Below are 25236 nucleotides of genomic sequence, written 5' to 3'. Positions count from 1 at the left end.
GCCACTGAGGAGCGAGCTGGTGGTTGCCGTAGGTAAGGTGGCAGGTTGGTGGCAGGCTGGTGGCAGGAGGACACTGCTAAGCAGCTGATGTCCAGGGAAGTTTAATTGGCTCCCCACAGGTCCGGGATGGCTTTTGTAATAAATCTAAAATGTCACTTGTTAAATAACCCAAGACCTTTCTTGTAATCATACAGGATTACATTAGAACATTAAATCAGACATAATTGGACTGTCCCATTTAGACATAATTTTGAGGTAAAAATTAAAAAAAATCAGACAGTAGTGTATTATACGTAATGAGAAATTTATTGCAGTTCCAAAAATACCTTCATCAAAAGTATAAAAGAATTTATGGGCTAATTTTTTTTTATGGATATGATAAGGAGTGTTTTAATCTACAGCCACTGAAGTAAGCACTCTTTTTCTGACACAAAGGGTTTGCTTTTACTAACAGTAATTAGATATTAAGTCAGGAGTAGGAGAAAATAAAGATTGTTCTTTGCTGGTCTTGTTATTGTTTTAAATTACACTTTCTACTTGCTTTTGAACTAGCATCAGTATAACTTCATTGGCTTGGATATTGTGACATACAATCAGCATCACAACTGATTTCTCAAATGAAGGGCTTGAAATTAAACTGGAATCTGTTGAAGTGAGATGTACGAAAATATTCATTGCCTTTCTGTAAGGTTTATTATTATTTGTAGTCAAATATATTCAATTTCTAAATGCTTTGCTGCAAAAGACTGGGAAAAGGCAGAGCTACTACCAACACTGCCAATTTCCAGGAAATTTGTGTTCTGCAGATATGCTCAGATAGGTTTTTGCTGAGGTTGCCCATCCCAGAAAGTGAAGATGATGAGGAGTGAGGAAGCAGCCACGGCTGCACACTTGTCCTGCCCATGSGACAGTCCTGTGGCTCATGCCCTGTCGTGCAGGATGTGAGCAAGGAAAGAGTCATAGGTGGGATGGACACAACCATTTCACGACGCTGATGTTTCCTTGTGAGGCTGGTGGCATGGGCCAGGGCTCAGCGTCCCGCACAGTCCTCTATCAGGCCAGGGTTTTCTTGACATGGTTCMCGCTGTTCAGCATTGTGACTCTGCAGCCTGCCGGGGCTACACCTTTGCACAACCACAAATGAGAGGCCTTGCTTAAGTCTGGAAGAATAAACAGGGTATTGGCAMTTTTGTATACCAGCCAGGCTTTGGCTTTAAACAGTTTTGCACAAATAGTTCCCTCAGAAAAAAAAAAAAATTGCTTCAAGCAGGAAAGGTCAGTTCAAATACTTCAGTCTTCATTTCTCCTGCTAGCTGTTTTTGGTGTGCTTTGGGTGCGTTTTAAATGTGATGGATTGGAACTTATGAATGGTGTGCTCCCATCTGTGTTTTGTAGTTCTAAATGCATACACTTCATATTTATGTCGCAGTGGACTCTAATAACATTGTGTTATTACCATTTATTTCAGCTTGACATAAATCAGGAACCAACTGAAAGGGAGGACAGGTTTTTCTGTGTTTAACTAGGTTGCTTCACGTTGCTTGACATTCCCCATGACTTTATTTAAAAGCTTCTCTCCAGCGTCATTAAACTGTCTTTGACAGGCAGCAGCTTAATATACACGTGCGCACACGCATATGTRTATACGATTCATTTAAACCTGGGCTCTTTCCTCCAGTCTCTGATAATTATGATTTCTGTCTAAAAGGATGAACTATCTAAAAATAATAAATAAGAGGCCAGGAGAATTGAAAACCAATGTTCAGGTTCATCTAGAAAGAAATTAAGCAAATCAAGATCAGATTTATAAAAGGAAACGAATTACCCTAAGGTCTCCATASCCGGGATCAGAACTGACTTGACATATTTAATTATATTGCAGATTCCTGCCTTTTTGGAGAGAAAGGCAGCACTTTCTCTGCAAGCACCTAGAGAGGTGTCACTGAGGTTATCAGGGAGGCTAGAAATGCTGCAAGGACTCCTTAAATATGCTGAGGCTGTGAGGGATCCCTGTGATAACAGCATGTCCTAATGCAAACAAGTTAATGCCCAGCTGGCCAGGAACAACCTGGCCCGGCCAAGTGAAAGGTTTTGGCATTTGTAGATGTGGCTGGGAGGGAAGCGCCTTGTGGGGAGTTAAAAAAAGGTGCCTGAGAGTGAAAAGTCGCAGCTCTGCCAAACGTGACTTTGAGGTAAAGGTGATAGCCGTTGTGGGGTGATGGGGCCGCCTTGCCTCGCTCCTCCGGGCTGAGCTTACTGACTGCTGGGTTTGCAGCCTACTGCWAATACCGATCTCGGTATGCTGGGAATGGTGTCTACATGGAGGTATGCAAAAGAGATGACTCAACACCACTATGATCATGATCCTACAAGCAGCTTGGGGATTTGATCTTGCTGGTGAGGCAATTATTATTTTATCTCTTACCAAAACGCATAATTCACACCAGCCTYATGTTTGCATGTTTTCTTTGTAAGCCACTCTTGCTATGCCGCTAGTAGCAGTGCTAGAAGAGAAAAATGCCTTTCCCCCCACAAAAGTATTTACTTCTCTTTCATGCAACTGCTCCCAGGTCGCTCTATTTCCCCCACACACAACCTGAGCCCACTTAAAGGTTTGCATTTTTGTAATCACTAAACAATCCATTTCAGCTGGGTGCAGAAAGCCATCTTTGATTTCAATTTCCCCTTAAGTGATTCAACTAGGCCCCCAGCTGGGAGCAGGCTTTGAGAGGGGTCTGGAGTGGTTTCTGAATCCAGCCACCCAGGTGAGAAAGATAAACTTAAAGATATTTATGTGTGTGCAGCTCCCAAGGAGCACAATGTGCCCCTGCACACCTGCAGCTAAAAGCTGAAATGAGAAGGCAATTGCTCAGGCATTTGCATGTGTGCTGCTCCTGAAAGCTCTCCCTCATGGTGTGCTGAACTTCTGGGCTTGCTTCGGTAAGAGAATTCCTAGAATAAGTAGATAAGTAAGATATTGCTAGAGTGTGCTTTTGCTCAGTTACCTGTTGCAAAGTCTGGATTCTGGTTGCTTATGAATTTCTTTCTTATGTGGCTTTTCTTGAGTGTTTTCAAATTATGGTATAGTGTGTCCCCTGAAACAGGGGAAATAAGGACTGTTTTGCCTTGCATGGAAGGAGGAATTGGGCAGAACGTGTGCGCCCTCAGACTCTCTGGGCTGTGGTGCCACATTCTCTTTTGGTTATATCTGATGAGAGCTTCTCTAGTCTAAGAGCGAGTGAATTAATTAGCGGCTACTAGTAGTTACTTCTTTCGTATTTACCTGTAGTTAGGGCTACCTAATGCTCAGCAATAATTCTTGCTCAGATAGGGTGTTTTGGTGCAAGACATGCTGCTTTTGTTGTTGCTGGTTGAATTGGTTCTTTAGCCAAAGCGGTAGTAGCAGTTCATAATCTTATCCACAAAGCACAAGTGGCAGAGCCTTTTCAAAGGGCCCCACCTATTGATTTATCTTTATTTTTTCTTCTCGCCTTGTCACCACAATTCAGATAAGGTCAGGTTGTCTGTGCAAATTTTGGATCACTGTTGCCTTCTCTGGATTTTTGAATAAACTCTCTTGGGATACCAGATGTGCTGTGAATTGCTTTGGGCAAAAATTAGGGGACTTTTTTTTATCCCCTTAAGTTCTGGATGTTAAAGTTCTTTCTTTTTTTTTTTTTTTTTTCTTTTTTTTTTTAAAGTAAAATCTCCTAGATGAGTTGGTTGATTATTTGACCTGCCTACTCAAGAAAATACATTGAGTTAATTCTTCTAAAGCAAAACTGTAGATTTGCTGGAGAACTGTGAGTTTCAATCAGTGTTTAATAGCTTAGGGAACATCCTCCTGGTGCTGCAGGCAGAGTTTGGAGGAGCAACCTGGAGCCTAGCAGCTCTGGAACTCTGCAAGCACGTGGTCAAGCCACTGACCAGTGCAATGTTGTGGTTCCAGGAGGCTGACCAAGCCTGCACACTGAGGCTTTACAGCTACCGTGTGCCTAAAAAAAAAAAAAAAAAAAGCTGTGGGCAGCATCACCAGGTTAGCTGTGTGCAAGCAGGGATGAATGAGGGGATTCAGAAGCACTGCTTTGGGCAGGACATCAGTGTGAGGGGCAGCAAAAAGCCTTATTGTCCTACAGGGCAGATCTGGAAAGCCACAGAAAGGCAGTGAGGGTGGAGGCAGGCAGAGCCTCTTGAAAACCAGGCTGCTCTCTTCACTGTTGCCTTCAAATAGCCCTGAGTCCTCTTCTGCTTCTTGGTTTTATTTTGCATGAGAGTATTTATAATATTTGCTTCTCTAGAAAAGAAATAGAAGAGTTGCCTTTTCGGAAGTAGGAGCCAATTTCTGCCTGAGTTAGTCTTTCAGCTAGTCCCATAAGCTTTACACTTACCGTATCCACTGTAGATTTTTTTCTTTAATTGTTCCTTTTGTTTTGGAAGATTTTTTTGGAGTGTTTTGGTTTTTATTATTTTTACTCTGAACATTGCGCACTTTAATGCTTGCAGATAGTGACAGTTACTCGGCGTTCTTCCTCTACAAACAAATGATACTTTCGCTTTCAAATTCACTATCAAATTGTGCAATGCACGTTCTTTATGAGACACTGAGTTAGCAGTTTAAAAAAAAAAAATGTTGGCAGTGGAAAGACTGTTATAGCTGTGTGACAAAAYTCAGATTGGAAGGAAATAGCTCACAAAAGCATGAATTAAACATCTAATTAAAAGTGTTAAATCTCATTTTAATTTTGTTTAAAATGCCAAAGACAGCAAAGCAGCTGCCTGCCTGGAGAATGAAGTTTGATAGATCCAGTTGGGSTATGAACACAGAACTGATATGGAGAGTTGGAGTAAATGAATTTATTAATGCAAATGTAGATTTGGGGGGTTCTTGAAGGACTGWTTTCTCAAAGACTAAAGCTTTGTAATAAACACTAATGAAATAGGATCTGGAATTCTGAGTGACGTGTGTGTGTGTATAGATATTTATGATATATTTCTATTTTGTAGTGAGCAAAATATGTTTTTAAACTTCTATTCCTTTATTTTTAACATATGATATTTCTAGGAATCCTAGTGTCTGTGGTTTTGGACTAATGGGTTCAAACATAAACGGGTTCATATATTTACATGGTTATTTTGGAGAGAKGCAGTTATCCCAGATGAGCGTTGCAGTGCCCTACAGGCAGTGGTACCGAAAAAGTTAAATACTTTGGCTCCTTTTGAGGCTGGAACTACAATTCCTAGTCAAAAAACCCCAAAGAAACCCAAACCCTTGTAACTTTAGAAGTTTTTCTTTTTCCTCCCATCTTCAGCATTACGTATCTATTTAAACAGGACATAGAATGTGACCTAGGTTTTTATCTATTGCCCAATTATATAACTGGGCGGTATATTTGTTCAATGAATATAAAAAATTGGAACACTAAATTGCTTGAGCCATTTCCTGTGATTATGGGGGGGGAAAAAGCTCCTCGCCTAATTATAATTGTAATTCAAAATGTATTCTAAAATATTAAAAAGTTATCTGTCCTTGCAAAACTCCATCTATCCAGAAGAAAATGTGCTGCACTCATGTCTCTCCCTGTGGACCCTGGCCTGCTGGGTGCCAGGAAATGGTGGTGGGATCAGCRGAGCTCGCTTGGCTTAGGCCCGGCCTGGGCGAGTCCAGGGATGGCTTTGCCCTCAAAATCAGAGAGGTTTTTACCTACGAGTAACAGTAGGATGGAGCTCCTGGCTTTTGCTGCTACTTAATTCTTAAGAAACAGGCCTTGGAGGCTGGAGGGTTTCTTGCTTTCAAGTCTGCCCCCGTGGTTCATGCATGGCTTCCTGCGGCCTAACTGATGGCGCAGAGGAAGCGGCTTGGTGAGGGGCTGCACGAGAGCCACGGCGAGYGGGGTGCTGCCGCTCTCGCGTGCAGCCTCCGTGGGTGGTAGGAAGCTGTTTCTTTTGATTTGAAAGCGCTCCTCTTTGCTGCTGCTATTTTGGGGAGGCTGAGAGCGTTTACCACAAAAACGCTGGGCGGGCTCTCACGCACRCGCAGGGGAAGCAGATTGATCTCGGCTTGGAAAGGCCTGCGAGCTTATTTGCTTTTATGTGATTAAAAGTTGTAATTGGAGTTCTTAAATTTTTCAGAGACAGAAAAATTTATCTGGGCCCTTAGTCAAGAGATGCTGGTTGTGCCATGATGGCCGTGGAATGCTGGTTATGTTTGAGGTTGGGTTTCCAKACCCTGAAACCCGAGGGGTTGAGCTGCTGGGTTATTGCGTCGAGGTGAAACCCCCGGCTGCTACACAGTCTACACAGGCAGATAATGTGCACTAAAATACATTTAATGTTACTGTGGGCCCTTTTTRACAAGCATGTGCTCCACTTGGGTCTGGATCTATAAGGAGTCTTGCRATATAGCCAGAAATCATCCCGCGTGCCTTGGGTTTTGAGAGGAGGGTTGTGTTCTAAGAAAAATCAATGAAATATTTAAGTAGAAGAAAGTAATTTTGTGTCTTTGATTTCATCTCGTAGCAATTGAAAATACATCTTAGTAATCTTTAAAGGACRTCTAATTTCTCATTCACAGCCAAAAAAAAATATTCTCTGGTATTCATAAATACAAGAGCGGAATGAAGTGGTTATTCATTCAATATATTATTGCATACAGTGGTGTTAAGTGAGAGGCTTGGAGGGACTGCAAATACAAAGCACTGAAGTACAGCAATGGTAATAGTAATTTGCAGAGGGCAGATATCTATGACAGCTGAAAACTGGACAGGAGGAAAGAGAGATTGAGTAATGAGATCAGGAACTTGCAAGCTGGAAGGGAAAAGAAAATAAAAGAAATAATCAAAAGGAAAAAAAAAAGTGGAGAAGGTCCTGAAACTAATCCAAACTCCAAGCCATGGTCAAGAGGGTAGGGAAAGCTCTGAAGTTGTAGCTGGAAAAGGGGGAATTAGCTTTGAAGCTACAGTTGGAAAGCTTGTGCTGCAGTGCAACAGATTTTTTGTTTGTTTTTATTTTTTTTATTAAAGCAAAAAGGAGCCAGGAAAAATCATCTGTGCAGAAAAAAGACAGTTGTGTGTGCCTTAGGCCTCCTCCACAAGCAACTCTTGTGGGGAATGCAAGTTCCACCAGCGCTGCAGCTCATGAATATCATGACTTAAAGAATTATTTCAATCAGTTTTCACAGACTTCTTAAATATATATTCCATTTTTTACATTAACAAAAATTGTTTTCATATTTATTGACAWTTTTTTTGCTCGTGTGAGAAGACTTGAGGCATGTAGAAGATAATCCGTGTTATTGTTTTAGGAACAAAACATGGAAGAGGGTGGGAGAGAGGTGCCAAATGCACGTTAGGATGTTGAGGCTTTTTCAGGTCAGATGGATAGGAGGAGATTTGTGGAAAATGTCTGCTGCAAATATATGAARATATAAGCGAAGAAGCACTCTGATACATCTTTTTCTGGGACCTGTAGAAGTAGTTTGATCTGAATAACTAGATGCATTCTGTAGGTGCAGACAAACTGGTGTAATTCTCAGGAGGAAAAGGGTTTCTCAAAAAGATCATTTCTGTCCTTGATCATAGGAAAGGCTGTTGGTGCTGGGGAACTGCAGAGCTGGTCACGAAGCAGGATGGGACAGGGTGACTGGGCACTGTTTGCAGGCTAATTAACACTGACAAACTGTGCTAAAACTGAAAATTAATGTTTTGCTGTAAATCGCATGCAACCAAATCAGAATAGCATGAAATAGGAATACTTAAGGGATACTTAAGTGGGACTTGAAGAAATAGATAACTCCAGCAATGGAATAAAGCCTAATCAGTGGAAGAGTTTTGTATCAATGTAAAGAATAATCTTAAAGTTGTCATAATATTTTGTTTAAGTGAGAACAGTCTCATTAACCCAGGGTTTTTTGTTCTCTTGTGTTAATTAAATCGGTAACTGGGATGTATCTTCTCTTTTTTTTTTTTGCAAAAAGAAATAGGTAGAAAGTCTCTCTTCCTCTCCCAGCCTGTCTGTTCTCTATCCTCCCCATAGAAGTAGTTTCAGTTTTACTCCATTCACCACTTGCTGCCTGAGTGTTGGAGATTTTAAATACAATTATATCTGCATTTCTCTGCCTCTTACAAAGTGCCATTATTTCTATTTGTAATTCTGTTTTTTAAACACTCTTCTGTTTATTTTTAATGGGCTCATAACCCCTGTTCTGCTAGAGTTGACTTGCCCACTGTGATGCAGTTATACGTAGGAAATTCCTTTCCTTCTAACTTTCGGCCTGTGATTACGGTGGGTTGATCTGATTTCCAGGGAGGACCTCCAGCTTTCCCTAGTCAGTCTCAAGGGCAGAGCAGGTGTTAATTGTGTGAGTGGGTGTTCGGGGTCTCGCTGTGAGCAGSGCCGTCCGCAGTGCTGGGGCAGGAKGGTTTYTGACACACGGCCGCAAACTATTTCCAATGACGACCTTGCTGGTTGGTTGGCCTSTTCTCCCTTTCCTGGCTGAATGTGCCCCATACATGGTCACATCCATGACATGCTTTTTATTGCTCTGTGTCTATGTTCAGGTCTAAAATTAGCAGAAGGGGAGGTAAGGGAGAGGTTTATCACCTGAGCTGGCCCTGCAGGATGGTGTGGCTAAGGGAGGTGCAGCGAGCTGATGCTCCCTTCTGGCCTTCTTTTTCCTTGTGGGGTGAATTTTAACATTATGCTCAGKTTTCTAAAGTTAGTTTAGTAACTGATATCTTGCTGGATGGTTCCAGAGAAGTCTGCTTTGAGAAGGCATATGCAGTTAAAATCTCAAAATCCTGAGCAGGCTGTAATGGGACAATGTTGCCTTATAAAGAATTGGTTTTCTTYCTCCCTAATACTTACCTGAAAACATTCCTTGGGATGATTATTGGTATGATTGCACATTACATATTAAAAGAATTAATCTTTTCCTGAACGAAGAAGAGGTAATGTGCATACCGTTGGCAATGGGAACATATGAAAGGTTGTGTCAGGAGTTGCCTGAGTGGTAAAATGCAGCGTGGCATCTCTAATGCTGCTTTGTGCCCTCTATGTGACAGGTAAAAGCAGGCATGATGCTATGAAAACAGTAAGTTGGYTTCATCTGGAGCAGTTAAGCATCTTATACAATCGATATCAATACAGTGGCATCATAAAAAAGTATATGCATATATATTTCATGTAGTGAAAATGGCTGGTGTGACTAGGTAATGTAATGTCACAGTTGCCGTCTCCCAAGAAACTGAAGATTAAGATTTAAGGCAAGAAGCAAGATACTTGAAAAGACTATCAAAATTAATTAGGAAATTATAAATCAATCGATAATGCCCCAAAAAGTCTTGTTATGACTTCAGTTACTTCTTTAAGCATAAACAAGATAATCAGCTACATTTCCTGTCTAGAAATAAGATCATTACCAATTAACTTAGGACTTAATTAACTCTCTAAGGTACTGAACTTTAGATGCATCATACGCTGTGTCTTAACATTATTATTGGTTATTACAAAGGCTTTAGTACATTCTTGATTTATTGTTATTCTTATATAACTATTACACTTACACTTATGATGCTATTAAAAAACAAAGCTCTCAATATTAAATTAAAGTTAATGCCAGATAAAGGACAGAGGCATTCAATAAAAGGAGAATTAAACAGACAATATAAGTTTTTATTTGAAATCTACCAGTGCCACTTCTCTTCTTTGCTGGGAGGCATCAGGAGAAGAGTTTATGTTTGAAGGTATCAATTTTCCGTTGCCCAGCTGTAATTGCTCTTTATTTCTGGTTATGAGCTATTGGATTTGCCAGCCCTTTGGCAGCTCGGAGAACTCATGTTATAGCACAGTAACGTAGTCTCTACCTCCTTTGGAAGATCCTTCCTGGTTTTCCTTCTATAACAAAACATGGGATCATCATCTTAAGATTTCGGGTTTTTTGTCTTCTCTCCATATACCATTCCAGCAATTTCTGACACATCAGCAAGCAATTTTTCCTCATTTACTTCTTTCTCTCTGTCTTAATAACTACAAGCTGCTCTCTTTCTCAAGACTCTGAGAAGAATTTGTTCCATGTTTGCTAGGAATAAACTGTCCCATGGAACAAGTGTCCAGTCTGCTGAATGCAGGATGGAGAGAGGGAAAAGTTGGATATGCGGAGACATTTAAAGCTGCTCCTTTGCTTAAAGTGGATGTTCATGCTAGTTTTTCAGTGGTATATGATAAATGTCTGCAGAACACTGAATGTCTGGAAATAAACCCACACTATAAGTAATATGCAAGTGCAGCTATCACCTCACAAGCTGGCAATAACAACACCAGCATGCGCCTTTTGTAAATGGGTRTTTCGTCTTTTTTATGACACTAAAAAAAGTCACTGCAAAAGTATTCCAATCTTTTATATCAAAAATACTGTCACCTTGTCTATAAGTCAGATCCTTTTCAAATGCCTTTATGTGCTCTTTCCATCAGGTAACCACCTTCAGTCTCCACCTTCAGCCATGGCACAGTTCAAGGTGGCAACTGGGATCTGATTGAGCTGGACAACTAGGGCAAAGGAAGCCAATTGACTTTTGACTTGGATTTTTATACTGGAAGTGTGGAAGAGCAACAATATTTTCTTTCATAAAAGAATCATTTCAGTTTAAATGAAGTTGCCGGCTCCTGTGCAAATAACCTTGGGAGGTTGGGAGGAAAGATGTTTGTTCTGTGCTTTATATTTTCCCCATGCCAGAATTTAGGAGGCAAAATAATCTGACATCTGCTCCTGGAAACATAGACATGAGTAGATTTAGGACTTGCAGAAGTGAGTTTGAGAAAGAGGGAGTTGCTGTTATCAGGTTTTTCAGGAAGTTTGTTTCTGCCTCCCAATTCCTGTATAATATTTGCATATCACGGACTTCCTTGTCCAAACACCCATTGATACTTGCTCTGTGGCTGACTGGCTAGTGACATATGTGAATATGCAATGATATTGCCACAAGTTAAGCAGACTTMTTATTATTCTCTTCAATGTTCCTAGAATGGCACTGCAGTTAAGGTGTTAGACTTCTTGACGTTTCTCAGGCAGTCCTACATATGGCTTTTTGCACATGTTTTCTTCTAATTCACTTCTATATTGGTTATGTAAATTTATTATTTTACCTGGATGTGAGAATAACTCCCTTACAGCAGAGGGTGCCTCTGCAGTGAGGTTGATGTGGCTGTGATTTGTGTGTGGTGGTGGTTGTTGTTATTTTAAATGGATTAATTGTTTTTTTATATAGATTAAAAGAATCAAAAATGAGACCCTACTGGAATAGGCACCTCCAATGTAGGTGTATCCTTTCTAGAAGCCAACCAGAAATAGCTCCCTGGAATAARGCCCTGCGAGGACAAGCCCCTTGCCACTTTATTTTCCTGGAAACATATGAGGTAGTTGAGCACAAAGCCCTAGTGCTGTGTATGAAGATATATTGGATGATTTTACCAGATAATCCGTTTTCTCAGAACTGCTTTTAGAGTTTAACTCCTGTGTGAAAAGAAGTTGTGCTAGTGAGCACTGTTTCATAAAGCCCCAGGGTTGTCCAAAATCAGTGACGTTCCATAGGGGAACTGTGCCTCCATAGGGGCATCGATACCATTCCTTTGTAGGAAAAGGACGAGGAACGGAGACCTGTCTCTCTCATGCCTTTCCTTCTGAGATGCAGTCCTGGCTGCCGAGGTTATGTTCCTGGTACAGTGATGCTGTTGCAGGACAAGTGGTTTGCTGCCTGCACGCGTGGCTGCTGACGGGAGGTTTGTGCTGGCTTGGTTTGTTGGTGGCTGCCCATGGATGGCAGGGTGTGAGGAGGGAACTGATGTTATTCCTGTATTTGGCTAGTGCAGAAGTACAAGTCTCTTCACGGGCATTGAAGAACGGAGCTGTGTTTGGGTGTTTGCTAGTTGTGTGCTGGCGCACGGTCACGCACAGAGCCTGGTCAGAGCTGGAAGGGAGCACRTCCCTCTGCCTCCCTTTCCTGTGATTTAAAGGACACTCCTAATCATGGCTTGATTATGTCTGCCACATGCTGCTTGTACCTCTGCAAGGAGCTTGACTGAGAGTACTGACATTTCTTAATGATATTTTGATCTTTTTCATGTAAATTATATTGTTAGGAAATAAGCCATGAGGAATACAGGAAGGAACAGAGAATTTTACTTTCAGCTAGACTTAAATGAGTACATTCTGCCAGAGTCTTGAGTGAATCTGCTCACGACATTTCTCAGATGTGCTTAAGGCATTCGGGGCTACATTAGAAGTGCTGCTGTGGAATTTAAATATGCTTTGGTTTAGACCCCTTGAGTTTATTTTTAAATACAACCTGTTGCTGTATTGCCTTTATAGCCTTCAGCTTTTCCCAAGTTCTTTTGGTCTCCTGAACAACAGTCGTGTCACAGTTCCTGTTATTCAGGAAAGATGATTGCAGCGGGTTCAGCAGCACAGAGTTAGGAGGAGATTAACCTTGCTGTGCTGAGCGGGGAGGGAGGCAGCGGAAAGGCAGGTCAGGATGGTGGCAATTAATGGCCTTTTCATCACATCCAGGTACTTTGCTSTATTCTGGTGGCTTAGGCAGGAGAGATTAAACTTCTGGGAGATAAAATATAAGGGAGGGGGTGGAAAGGAGAGGGGGGGAAAATGAAATGTGTGACACATCGCAATGATGCGATTATCTTGGCAGTTCATGAATGACATGGAAAATCCCAGGCACTACAAACAGTGTTAATTCTGCAGCTGTGATATAGACACCCGTGTTCAGCCTATCCAGATCAGAGGATCTATCACCAGTAATTGTCACAGACAGAAGCCCTTGCTGTTTAAAAGCAATTTGACAGTGGTGGGAGGTATGAGCGGGGCTGGTAGCGGTGTGGGGAGGTTTCCCCTCTGTGCTCTGCCCCATGGTGCTGTATTGGTGCTGCACGTGGCCAGGAGTTTGGGGCTTCATCCCTGGATTTTTTCCMGGCTTCTGATCTTGAGGAGAGAGAGATTCCCCGTGACAAAAGCTGCTCCCCAGATTGGAGGGCAGCTGCTAAGGGGTCCTACACCAGTACCCCACAGTGGATGTTAGCAAACACACAAGCCTAGATGAAATAAGTCCAGATTTAAAAACAAACAAACTCCTTACATGTCTCCAAGACTAAGATTTTTAATTTAACAGAATAGTCTTTTGTTCTGGTGATGTGATGCATGGGACAGTCTGTGCGGGCTCCCCGGGGCTGCCAGCATGGCCAAGTCTCCGCTGGTTCAAGCACTGGTGCAACTGGATTAAATGTGGCTCGAGTCATCCTGCAACTGTGGCTCTGGCTGCACTGTGGGCCACCACTTTGTAGTGTGGACGAGCTGGCTCTGCCCAGCGTGCACTCAGATCTAGTAGCAACAGATAAAACATCAACATTGGGGGCATTTAATTCAGTTTATTGTTTGTTTCTCTGCACTTAAGCAAAATGCTCAAGGCCTCGGGTTACTCCGTGAGTGTGTTCTTGCAGAGTTCATTTCTAAACTGTGGACCACAAAACCTAGAGCTAACAACAAATCTAATGACTAGCTGAAAATTGCAAAATGTAGCTTCCGTGGATAAGAAAGGGTATCACACCAGCCTTTGATCTATCCCCAACTAATGTGTCCATTTCCATTTGTGAATGTTAGTTTAGCCCTTCTGCCTATTGAAATTCCCCTAAGCTTTAAAAATCCTTCAAGCAGACCACACAATCATAAATTGAGGTTATCTAAAATAAATATCACCCCTCCATTTTTTTTCCCTGTAAAATCTTTAAGGTTTTAGACGCATGTAAAATCGAGCTTAGCAGAATCCATCCTGTTATCAGTGACTAGAGCCAAGCCATCAATCTTGGAATCATCCCTGGAGTGCACTAGCATTTCCTTGCACATGGGTGCTTTCAGAAAGCTAGTAAATTACTCGTTTAGAGAGATTAAGTGAGTTGGTGTACTAACCTGCAAACTATAATTTAAAGAGTCAGAAGCCTTCCTCTCCTCGCCCCCTTCCACAGAAATTAACAACTCCGATAGCGTTTTTTTTTTCCTACTGCTGCTCTCTCTCCAGTAAAATATACTTTATTACTATTTGGAGGCTTTATCCCTTTATGACAACCAGTATCAAGAGTAATATTACACCAATAACTTGCTTTGCTAAGTATTAATACAAGGGAAATTATGCTAAGAGCACTGTGTGAGTTTAATTGCAATTCACACTTTAATATTTTGATGCAGCTGTAAAAATGCAGAATGAGAAACATTACAATTCTATTAGATACTAATAAATTGTATTGTGGAGGAGGAGATGAGCTGTACTCCTCATAATGAGGCACATTTGACTTCCTAGCTCTCTCTTTGTCTTGCACGTATATGATTCCATAGAAAGGTTCAATAAAGGTGCTACAGGTCAAATAAGAAATGAATGCTGGGTTGTATATTTGTATTTCCAATAATCGAGAACAAAGTGAAATAATGTAAATCACCTTGCTCACAAAGTGTTTATATCAAACACTTCATTTTCTTCATGCAAAATGTGAGTTTCCTCGGAATTAATCCTACCACATCTTTTTATTTATATATAAATTTTTTCTCTCCCTCTTTTGGAGGCTATGCTTGCTCAAGCAGTTTGGATGTGTCTAATAATGAGTGTCAGAATATTTTTCAGAATATCATCACCTTTAATTACTTCCTAATAGAAAGGATTTAAAAAAAATTTCTATGGACTTCTCTATTTCTAATCATACATGAGGGATGCATGGTGGCCCAGTTAGTCTTGTTGCCTTTCTCTGGGTGTATGCTTGCCAAAGATACATGTAGATTTGGCCCTGGGGCTGCAAGTTYTGCATGTAGCATCACAAAAGTTACGTGCAAGATACTTTGAGTTTTATCAATGCTGTCACATTATCAGGAACAGCTTTTTGGTGCTGGGATTTTAACACATTTTGTAGCTATAACTAGTTATACTTTAGGAACTCGCATGCTTTCAATTGACAATCCGTGCACTATGCAAACTGCTACGAAATACTCTAGTACGTTCAATAATTTTGGCTCTTAGGGARGCAGACCGGGATCGAGGCCTCTGGTACTAGATGCTGTATAAAATGATAAAAGATAGCGCCCCAAGTCAAAGACCTTTCAGTTAAAGGGAATACATGACAGAAAAGGGTAGATTACGCTCAAAGAGCCCTAAATCTGTGTGTAACACTTTCTAAAGGAGCTAGTGCGTGTTCAAAGCATAAATCCTGTGGGTTTTTGTAAAAGCAGAAGCAGGTAAGGGGGCATAAGGCTAATCTCCAACAAGCAGATTAAAATTTGCTGATCTAAGTGGCTTTGGGCAAGTCACTTGGCCTCCTCTTGGCTTCTGGTTTGGTATTGGAAACAAAAGTAAAAATATCCCTCTCCATYCCAAACATATTAATGTTTCATTGCATTACAAGTACAGAGTAAATAAGGGAGTTACAAAAGGAACTTATATATTGGAGCTCATTTTGGTATAGATCCCTGCAATTTTAGGGAAGTGGTCATACAAATTGGAATGAMTTTTTCACGTACCTATTTCTATGCCGTGGGCATGGAGGAAGCCCAGTGAGGACTAGGAGGAAGCCTWGTAGCAGTGTTTTCCTTAGCAAGGAAAACCTCAGTTATAGAATACTTACAGGAATGAGTGCCCTGGTGTCACACTGGTGACTCTGGTATGAGACCTCACGGCAGAGCTGCTAACACGGCTCATCCTCAGGTGAGGAATGGGTTGAAATCTGCTGGCTATCATCTGCTGACCAGCTACCTGTAGTCAATATGAGCAAATGGTTTAATGCAACTTTGCCTTGAACGTGTGAGAATCACTGCCTTGCAGGTAAAGGCTGATGCCAGATTGCCCTTTAACTTGTGTTACCTGTTCTCAAGGGTTAGTGTACCTTTCCTTTGGCATCGGGAGCTTTTTGGTGTGTGAATGGTTTTAGCAACCAGGTGCTTGGAGACCACACTGTGAGCTCAGCCTCACCAGCAAGTTATAGCCTTACTTATTTCCTAACATAACATCTCATCCTCACTCTTTTAGTTCCTTCTGGCTCTCCTGATTGGGATATTTTGTTGCCTCTAGTTCTTTGCCTTCTGTCTGCTCTTTGGATTTGGGCACAATTGATGGCAAACTTCTCTTGTTCCCAAATCTAACTCCATTCATGCGTCTTGAATGAGCAACTTACCCAAGGATCTGCTCAATTAAAATGGTCAGAGAGTCATTAAATTAACTAATGGTGGAAAATTCAGTAGAAATAATGCTGTAACGAGACAAGCTTTCATCATGTCGCTGAGGAAAACATATTTCACTTGATATTCAGATGAATTATATGCCTGTACATATTATGATCAATATTTTAGCAAGACTTATCATTTAGCTATGTCATTTTTTGAGTAATGGATAATCACATTCAGTATATGAAAAATGAGTAATGACAGATATCAGTGGATGAGTACATTTTCTACTTTTCAAAATTGTTTAAATTTTTGCGAAAACACTGCATAAAGGATTCAATGACTCAAACTTGTTYCTTCTAGTAGTTAAATATCACCTAATGCTGTGACTGCCCTCTAAATACAGGTTACCGTAACTAACTGTAAAATACCTTAAAATAGTTGCATATTTTCACTAAGGAAAACTGAACACGGTTGTCAGGAAAGGTATGTGATAAAATCGGATTTTGGAAATTAAAAGGCTGAGCAGACCCTTTAAACTGATCCATTGTGTTGTATAATGGCAGTAGTGTTTAATAGTTCATGGCTACATCATGGATTTAGCCATGAATGTTATAGAGTACATGAGGTATTTTGTATTAGAATAATCTAATGACTTTTTAAATAACGTGCAGCTGTCCTGAGCTGGGGTGCTCTAATTTATTTGTTTCTGTTTACTGTATCACATTTGTTTTGTTGACAGTGCTCCCACTGGCTTCTGCTCTGATTTTAAGATGTTTATGCTTAAAACTACTTTCTTAAATGCACACATGAATACTAAAGGAACTAGTCTGCTTTTTTTCCTCTAAAAATGCCAATGAGATTTCAAGTACCTACTTTAGAAAATCTTCATCTCTTCTAAGTGCTGTTGAATGAACCATCAGCAAATGCGTGCAGGTCTTAGAAAGATCAGCAAGCATTTTCCCTGTAATCCAAAAGGAGATCTCTCCATGCATAGGATACTAATTTTTTCCTCAGTCAAGTAATCGGTCACTTGATTACATTGATCTGTGGTTGGCTTTTTGCTTCTTACAACTTATGTCATTCAGTTTAAGGTTGCAATTGGGGTGATAGATATTGTTCTGTATTTTCAATATCGTTAGGCTGTAGTTGGCTGTTTGGCTGTTGACTGACCTCCTTTTTCATGATGTCCTGTGAGTGCCTGGAACTAATTTACAAGTAGGACCATTCACATGGTGACTTGTGTCTATAACTGGTTTTGGTTGTACAATATCATAACTCTGCCTTTTCCTTCTGAACATGTGCTGTAGCGTTCATGAGTATGCAGTGTTTCTATTCCATTAAAAAGATACTTCTTTGGTCTCAGTTTATTTCTTGGCCTTTAAGATGAAAACAGAGTGAACAAGCAACAGAAGGGTCTGTGATCATTTAGGTCAACTCTTCTGCCAGGTTGCTCCCTACCAGGTTAGCAGTGGTATCTGTAACAAGCAGTGTATGGGATTAGTCGTCCTTAATCTCCACATATGTCTATCTTTTTAACAGAAGAACAAAAGGCTTTTCAGGTACCCCCTCAGTGTAGCTGGCTGTGTGGTTTCCTTTCAACAGTTGATTATTTTACTGTAGGCCAGATATATTTCTTATGTTTCTTCCAATTTAATGGAAGAATAATGTCAAAGACATCAGCTCTAATCTTTTCATTGTATTTACATAAGTACTAGGCTGCTTTTAAACTACTTGCCAAGTGTGGCTTTTTCACTCAGGAAGTGAAATTCCCCATTTGCCAACATCAGTGTTCTCCTCGGGGATAACACAGCTAATAATCTGTAGTGTGCAATAAGAAAATTCACATTAATATTATCATGGGGATGATGAGTACTGACTCTTACAGGACTAGTTTTTAGGAGTGAGCGAAAGGTATTCTAAAATATGTTTTCATAAATTAGGTCATTTACATCAACTCGATATGCAAGTCACAGCAGTGAATTTTTCACTTGGCAGCTCTTCTTTACGTCACTTGGATTAACTCTGAGTTAGGGATTCTGTTGAGTGATTTTTTTCTGTTTCCTTTGCCTCTAAATGTGTCTCGGGAGATGTGATGACATCAGAGTTGTGACACCGCTTTTTCTAGCTGGGGCAGTGGCTCCATGTGGCATAGTTGATGTAAACAGCAGGAAGACTAAAGTGCAGCCAATAAGTTACAGGGCAAGTGGTGTGTGTGTGTGTGTGTGTGTTTTTTTTTTTTTTTTTTTTTTTTTACCAGAAATGAGGGGGGGAAAAGTGGATGTTGGTTTGTCTGTAGACCCAGTGCTGCAAGTGGAATTTGTGCTAGTCACTTCTGGAAAGAGATTTTTAGGAGCGTATTTCACTTGTAAAGATTTTATTGCAGGATGCCTGGGTGCTAGTGCCATACAAGCACACAGGAGAAGTGGGACCATGCCTCAAGGAGCTTAATGGCCCCCACGTGTGTCCCCCCTGCCCCCAGCAAGCCCAGTTTGCTCTTGCCCTCTCCCTGCATGTAGGCTGAAGGCCTCTGCCTCCTCCTCCTGATCCTTCCACCAGACCTGCAGTCTGTGCATGGAGTGACCCCTAGACTTCGCCGTCAGTGCTACGATCCTTTCAGAGCTCACCTGGCAGGTTTCCCAGAAAAGCAAGACATGGTCATTTAAGCTGGTTGCCAGGAAAAAGGCTGAATAATACCCATTCAAGCTATTTGTTTGGGATACTGGTTCTCACTTTATGAAATAAATATGCCAGACATTCATCTCTTGAAAGAGAAGGAATTACCGCAATGGCCTCGCGCTATTTTCAGCAGCACCTTTCTGCAGGCTCTTGAGGCCCATCGTGGATGCTCCAAGCCTAACACTGCTTCCGTGCAGAGACTTGGTTTCATTGGGTCTTCTGTGGCTCAGATGACATTTTAGCACTGAGACTTCTCCATTGTTTTCTTGTAGCTAGGTCTGAATATCTGTTTCTCAGGTCAAAATTGTCTTTTATCTCTTGGGGGGGGGGGGGCGAATAAAAATAAAAATGCTGTTGCGGGGGAGGAAAATCAAGGCACCCAACCCCCCTACCATCTATCAAGYGCAGTGCATTTGCAAGAGATTGGAAATATGGGCTGGTATTGCAGATGTGTACTATATGGTAACATTAGGACATCATAGTGATCAAGGACGTAGCTGTTACTGGGCAAAGGATCTGGTTGACTGTCCGTGTCTGTCTGTGGAGGGCAGATGCTTCTGCTTTCCTTGCAGCCCAGCGAGGAAGAAGGTTCTTGAGTCAATTCATTCAGCCGCCTCGGGCAACAGCAAAATGCTCCCTAAACCCTGCAAAACTGATGAAATTTGTGAACAGAAAGTCCAGATATTTTCAGCTGGGTACATGTAAAAACACAATGATCCTGCAAAATCTAGTTGAAATACTGTACTAATGCTTTTGACTTTTTTAGAGATAAATCTCTACCTAAATGTGTTTCAGTTGTGTCTGACCTCTTCATTGCATGCATAGACTATTTCATGTATGTGGGTGCTATTTGCTGTATTAAGGCCTTTTATCATCAAGTATTTGGTATTGAGTGGTATTGAGCGGTATTGAGCACCCAGGCAGATGTTGCTTGGATGTTGTTTCATTATAGTTAAACCTAAATGGCTACAGATTCTGCTCTCAAATAATAAATTTGTTAGAAGTACAGCTTGTCATGTTCTAATATTAGTAGAAGACAGGAAAGGCTATTTTTCTGACATAGACACACCAGACAGTAGAGGTTCAAAAGTATGAGTGTAATAGAGCAATTTTATCAGAGTAATAGAAGTAACGTGGAGATGGAATATCGGACACAAAAGTTGATTTCTTTACCTTTCTTCCCCAACCCTTCTGTCTGCCATGCTAGTCTTTTCCTTTCCTTTGTAGAAAGGAAGCTTTGCCTAGTTTTACGTTTCTGAAAAATGCATTAGAGAATATCATCATGAAAATCGCTGAAGACAAGACAACATTTCAGCGGTTTACATGTAGACATCAGTGCTGCAAAGTGCTTCTGCCTTTTGAAAGCAACATGGCAGGAAGAAGGAAACGATGTGAAAAGCCTTTTTACCATGCTTTTGCATTTCAATGTTCTGGACGTGTTTGTGTTTCCGAGTTGGTAGGGTGGTTTTGCTTTATGCTGCATGTTAGTTAGCTTTGGTTCCACTCGCAAGGAACATATGGTCATGCAATCGGTTAAAAAGCTACTAYAGGGCTTGCGTGTGCGTGCCAGGCAGGAGACAGCAAGAGCCACGATAAGGCTGTAAGTGATTGGTTTGGTTAAAGGAATGGATTACGACAGATGGCCTCCTGTGCTGTTGCTCRCTTTGGGCCATCGTTCACAGTTGGGTGGTAGGCACGAAATAAAATTTTGTTCCTTAAAACGTATAAGAAGATGGCCAGATGCTTCATAAACTTCAAAACCAAGTATTGGTCACATATTAAAAAAAAAATAAATAAATAAATAAAAAATGGAGGGATGAGGCAGGAGGAGGTTATGATGATCCCAAAGTCAAGTTTTAGCCTAATGAAACATCTGTAGAGCCTTTAAGACGTTAGCATCATGGTTGGGAGTACATTCTGTGACCCTCCCTTGCGATTTTTGCAGTTGATTTGCATCCATTTTACAACAGATCTTTTTGTTTGCTTGTTTCTGCAAAGCAATTCTCTGGTAGCTTTTTGCACATGCTGTGTCTGCCTTGCCTGTTTTTGAAAGTTTAGAATATTTTAACAGGGCTTTAAAAGATTTGCTGGCTAATGTGCAGAGTGACAGCGATAAATAGGAATGTCRTTACGACTGCTTTTTCCTCCTTTCCTTTATTTCTTCTAACAGTGGAAAAATACCATGGGGAAGCTGTGCCTCAGGTAGGGTCAAAGAGCGTTGCAGCTGAAGCCCATCACAAGGAACGTGATTGCGGGGTTTTCTGCGTGCCCCTCTGTTGAAAGCACTAGCTGGCAATGTGCATTAGCAAGGGCGCTCTCTCCACCCTGATGACTTTCATGTGGCTCTTGCTGACACATGTTCAACGCACACGGATAGGTACCAAAGAGGGAATGAATATTTGCTATATCCAGCCATCATCTGCTTATTGAGGGGCTTTATAATAGTGTCTGACAACAGCCATAAATGTCATTTGATGTAGATGGCACAGACTAGTGAGCAGTGAATATGAGTGACCAACTCACTAGCTCTCGACCAGCAAAGCTGGACAGTGTGACCAAGCTTCTGGACTCTTCTTATGGGATTTGCATGGAATGTAAGTGTTTGTCATTGCAAACTCTGTCATAAAGATACAACCCCAGTGTTTCCTAAAGGGATCTAGGAAAACTGATAGGATGAATGATTGTTCAGAAGGATGTGAAAATGTTTCCTGTTCTCACAGTGAGAATGCTTGTCAATATATTTTCAGAAGTGATTATTAAAAATTTCTTGTTTTGTGGAGCAGGAGAAACAAATAGAAAGAGAGAACAGCTATGCTCGGATAAATAAATCATTTGGGCAGCACAAAGATAATTACAATTAAAATGGCAGGAAAATAAAGATTACCTATACACATGCACACACTGGAAACTGAATAACGATGTACTTCAAGTAACTAAAATTCTTATATACTTTCAAATGGAAAATTTGGCCACAGAGGTGGTAGTCAGTGGCTTCTTTATATGCACATCTCAGTTCATATAGCACCTTATGGATGTATAGGATTTATGCAGCCATGCCACTGGCGTATGCTTACAGGGTGGGCCTAAACATTCTTGGGGTAGCTTTAGATGCACACTACTGTTAAATTAATTTTCAATTTATTTGTGTAATCTGTGTGCTTCATCTAAGGTATTATAGTTTTTTTCTATATATATGTTTAGTGCAGTATGAATGAGACACAGAAAGAAAAATCAATCATTGCTTCACACAGAAATATGAACTCTGTTAGCTTCATTTTTCACACTGCGAAAATGACTTGACCTTCCTTTCCTCAGAAACCCAAATATCTCCAATCTGTATTCAACTGCATAGCTGGTCACAAAATTTCCATTAACATTTTCTGGATAGAAATTTGTGGCTTCATTTTTGTTGTTTTGTGAAAAAATAGGATTCTTAGGATTGGGTGGGGGGGAGTGATCAAATGTTGAATGTTTTTGATGGAAAGGGTTTCTGTGATGCACCACAAGTTGGGGGACCCGTAGCCTCTGCTGTGGTCTCTACCAGAGCTGCGCTCGCTGGCTGCTGTGGCCAGGGCCTCTGCTGCCCTGCCCCGAGGAGGGGGACAGTGTGGCACCCTGTGGCCATCGCAGACCCCCAAGGGGACAGGCACGGGTACCCCTCGGCGGGCTGCTGCTCCGAAAGCCCCAAATGGCAGAACTGCCTAGGAAATCCCTTTTCCTTGCAGTCCAGTGCCCGGCCCCGTGGCCAGCTCTGGCTCTGCAGGGCAGAGCAGTGGGAGCAGGGGTGGCCGGGCGCTCCAGCGGGAGCAGCGCCTGTAGCCTGTGTGCTGCTCCAGAGCCCACTCTGCCTTCTGCARTGGGGCTGGGAAGCCTCGTTTACCTTCCCATCCCTGTGCCGCCCTACCGTAGGTGCCAGGAATGCAGCCGGGTATCCCCTTGTGACTGTTGAAGCCCTTGTGCTGAGGGCGTTTTAACTTTCTATTCCTGGCAGGCCTAGTAAGCGCATCCGTCGCTATTTAAAGCCRGTGTGGGGATGCCTCGCGCTCGCAGCACCTCCGGCGCTCGCCTCCGAGCCCGCGGTTTGCAGCGCCTCTCGTTAGGCGCCTGGAGGAGACCCAGGCAGCCCCACGGTGCCCGCTCAGCGCCGTGGCGGGCCGCATGCCGGGGCAGGCCGGGCGCTCGCGGCCTCGCTGCCTCCCCTCTGCTGCTCCTGCTGGCTCCCGGCAGCGCTGCTGCCGCTCTGCAGGCCCCGGCAGCAGCGCGGCCGTGTGGAGGCAGCCGGGCTCTCCCGCCGCGTGGGGCCTGCGTGATGCTCTGGTGGCGCTGCGTGGCCTCTGCTCGCTGAGCTGGGATGAGCCAGCCCATGTGGCCAAGGACACTGGTCACTGGGGCTCGGGGGTCTGCAGTGTTGTCTGCAAGGAGAGCAGGGGTCTGCAGCCTCGCCTCCGAGAGGATGGCGAGTGGCCGGCTGGCTCAGCACTCCCCAGCTCCGAGAGCCTTTGCAGAGACAGACTTGTGCTGATTTAGTTGGTTTCTGAGGAATTCAAAGAGTTTATAAAAGTGAAGTTGCTCACACGTAATACCACTATGGAATCTGATTTTTTTTTTTCTGGTTTTGTTTTGCTTCATCCTGTGTAATAACCATCCTGCTCAAGGGAGGCCGCAGGGTGGCAGGTGCCAGGGCAGCGGCACGTTGTGCTGCTGAGCCCTGCAAGCCTCCCTAGCTTCCCCTCCGTCCAACCTTCCACCCCCGGTACCCCAAATGGGCGAGTTACTGAATGCAAGTGATGAGGTGACAGTCTGGGCTTTTATTTATTTATTTTTAAAGATTCTGATGCTGATTGTTTTTTTTGGAGTATAGTTTTATAAGAGTGACCTAGGCTACCTTTTTGAATTTAAAAAAAAAGCGGGGGGCGGGGAGAGGGTGCAGGGAGAGGCCTGAGTCATGGTACTGCAAAGCTGGAGGCCGGGAGCGGTTCACAAGAGCCTGTCTCTTGGGTGGGGAAGGGAGCAAAAGACCAAGCAAGCAGATAGGTGCTCAGAAAGGAAATGCTGCGTGCACCTGCTCGCCCGCAGCGGGGAGAAAAACCATTCCTCTAGAACCATCCTTCAGCAAGTTTTTAACCTACTAGTGCTTATAAAACAACCATTTTTGTCATAAAACAACTTGCCACACCTTTGTGAGGTAAAACCTKTAGGTTACATTAATGGCTCTGCCTTTGACTTGCCTTGTAGCTTTGGATTTGTCTCACAGCTCTCAGGAAGCCCATGAAGGTACTTAAACATGTCAGGAAAGCAGCAGGCCATCCCAGGAGTCCCTTCTTGGCCTGAGGTGTGCAGGGGTGGCTAGCGGAGCTGGAGGCAGCRGGCAGGTGGCCTCGGTCCAGATGTTCAGGGTGGTGGGTTTGGCACCTTGCACGTGGCAGAGATGCTACGGGTTTGCTTGCTGCTCTCACTGGGCATCACTGCATCAGTGGTCTTAGCTCTGCAAACACCAAYGTATGTACTTGTTTGCTGCCTGTGCATGCGGTTATGTACTGGGAAGCTTATAAAATGCAGAGGAATGGATGGGGAAAGCCCTGAGGTGCWGGCTACCGATGAGAAGGCTGCTTGATGCAAAGTGGTCATGGTGTGCAGGCCTGGGTAAAAGGGAGTTGACTGGGAGAGGCAGGGACCAGCACAGCCCCTYCGCCTGGAGGGTGCTCAGGCCCTCCTGTGGTGGCCGGTGGCCRTGGGCTGTGTGGGATGCTTAGGGACAGTGTTCYCTGACCTGCTGCCCACAGGACACACTGTGGTTTAGTGCACCCCTTCCTGTGGCGAGTCGTGCGTGAGGGCAGTGGGCAGTATGTGGGGCTGTGCTCCGTCCTGTGCTCYCCTCTGCCCCGTGCCCGGCTCTCCTGCCTCGCCTGCGATGCTCGGCCCAGGGCGCTGTTTGAGCCACCTCCCGTGGACTTGCCAGCACTTCTCTTACAAGTGCTAGCCGGGTTTGCCTGCTCACAGGAGGCTGCCTGAAGAGTTAAATTACAGGCGCCTATGTTATTTTATTCATTTTCCTCCCCCTGCTTCTCTCTCCCTGCAAGCCCAGCCAGGACACTCTCCCGTTCTCCCCAGCGGGCAGCCCGCCTGCTCCCCATCCTCCCCGCTTTCTCCCTCGCTCCTTTTCTCCCCTTTTCCGACCCAAACTTGCCTGTCCCCGGGGAGGGCGGTGTGGGGGGGGTGGGGAGGCGGCCCCGGCGGTGCTGGCGCGGCGGCTCCACGCCGCGGCTTGGGGCCGCCCCGGCTCCTCCCCTCGCGGTGCGAGTGTGTGTGTGAGTGTGTGCGGGCCGGGTGTGCGGGTGTGTGTGTAGGGTGTGTGTGTG

The 25236-nt window shown here is 43.0% G+C and overlaps 1 protein-coding gene across 1 annotated transcript in view; it reads left to right on the top strand.

Annotated features, from left to right (window-relative positions):
* Positions 1-2857: 2857 nt before the first annotated feature.
* AFF2 (AF4/FMR2 family member 2) overlaps positions 2858-25236 on the top strand; it is a 319079-nt gene continuing 296700 nt past the window's right edge. Inside the window, exon 1 of the mRNA XM_026039130.1 lies at positions 2858-2940. Coding sequence (XP_025894915.1) covers positions 2882-2940 — 59 coding nt within the window. The 5' untranslated portion in view covers positions 2858-2881. The remainder of the gene's footprint in view (positions 2941-25236) is intronic.

The sequence above is a fragment of the Nothoprocta perdicaria genome, unplaced genomic scaffold (genome assembly GCF_003342845.1).
Source record: "Nothoprocta perdicaria isolate Ctin4 unplaced genomic scaffold, notPer1 scaffold_22, whole genome shotgun sequence".
In the NCBI taxonomy this organism is placed as follows: Eukaryota; Metazoa; Chordata; class Aves; order Tinamiformes; family Tinamidae; genus Nothoprocta; species Nothoprocta perdicaria.
The sequence above is the reverse complement of the archived record's forward strand: the minus strand, read 5'-3'. Positions and strand labels throughout refer to the sequence as shown.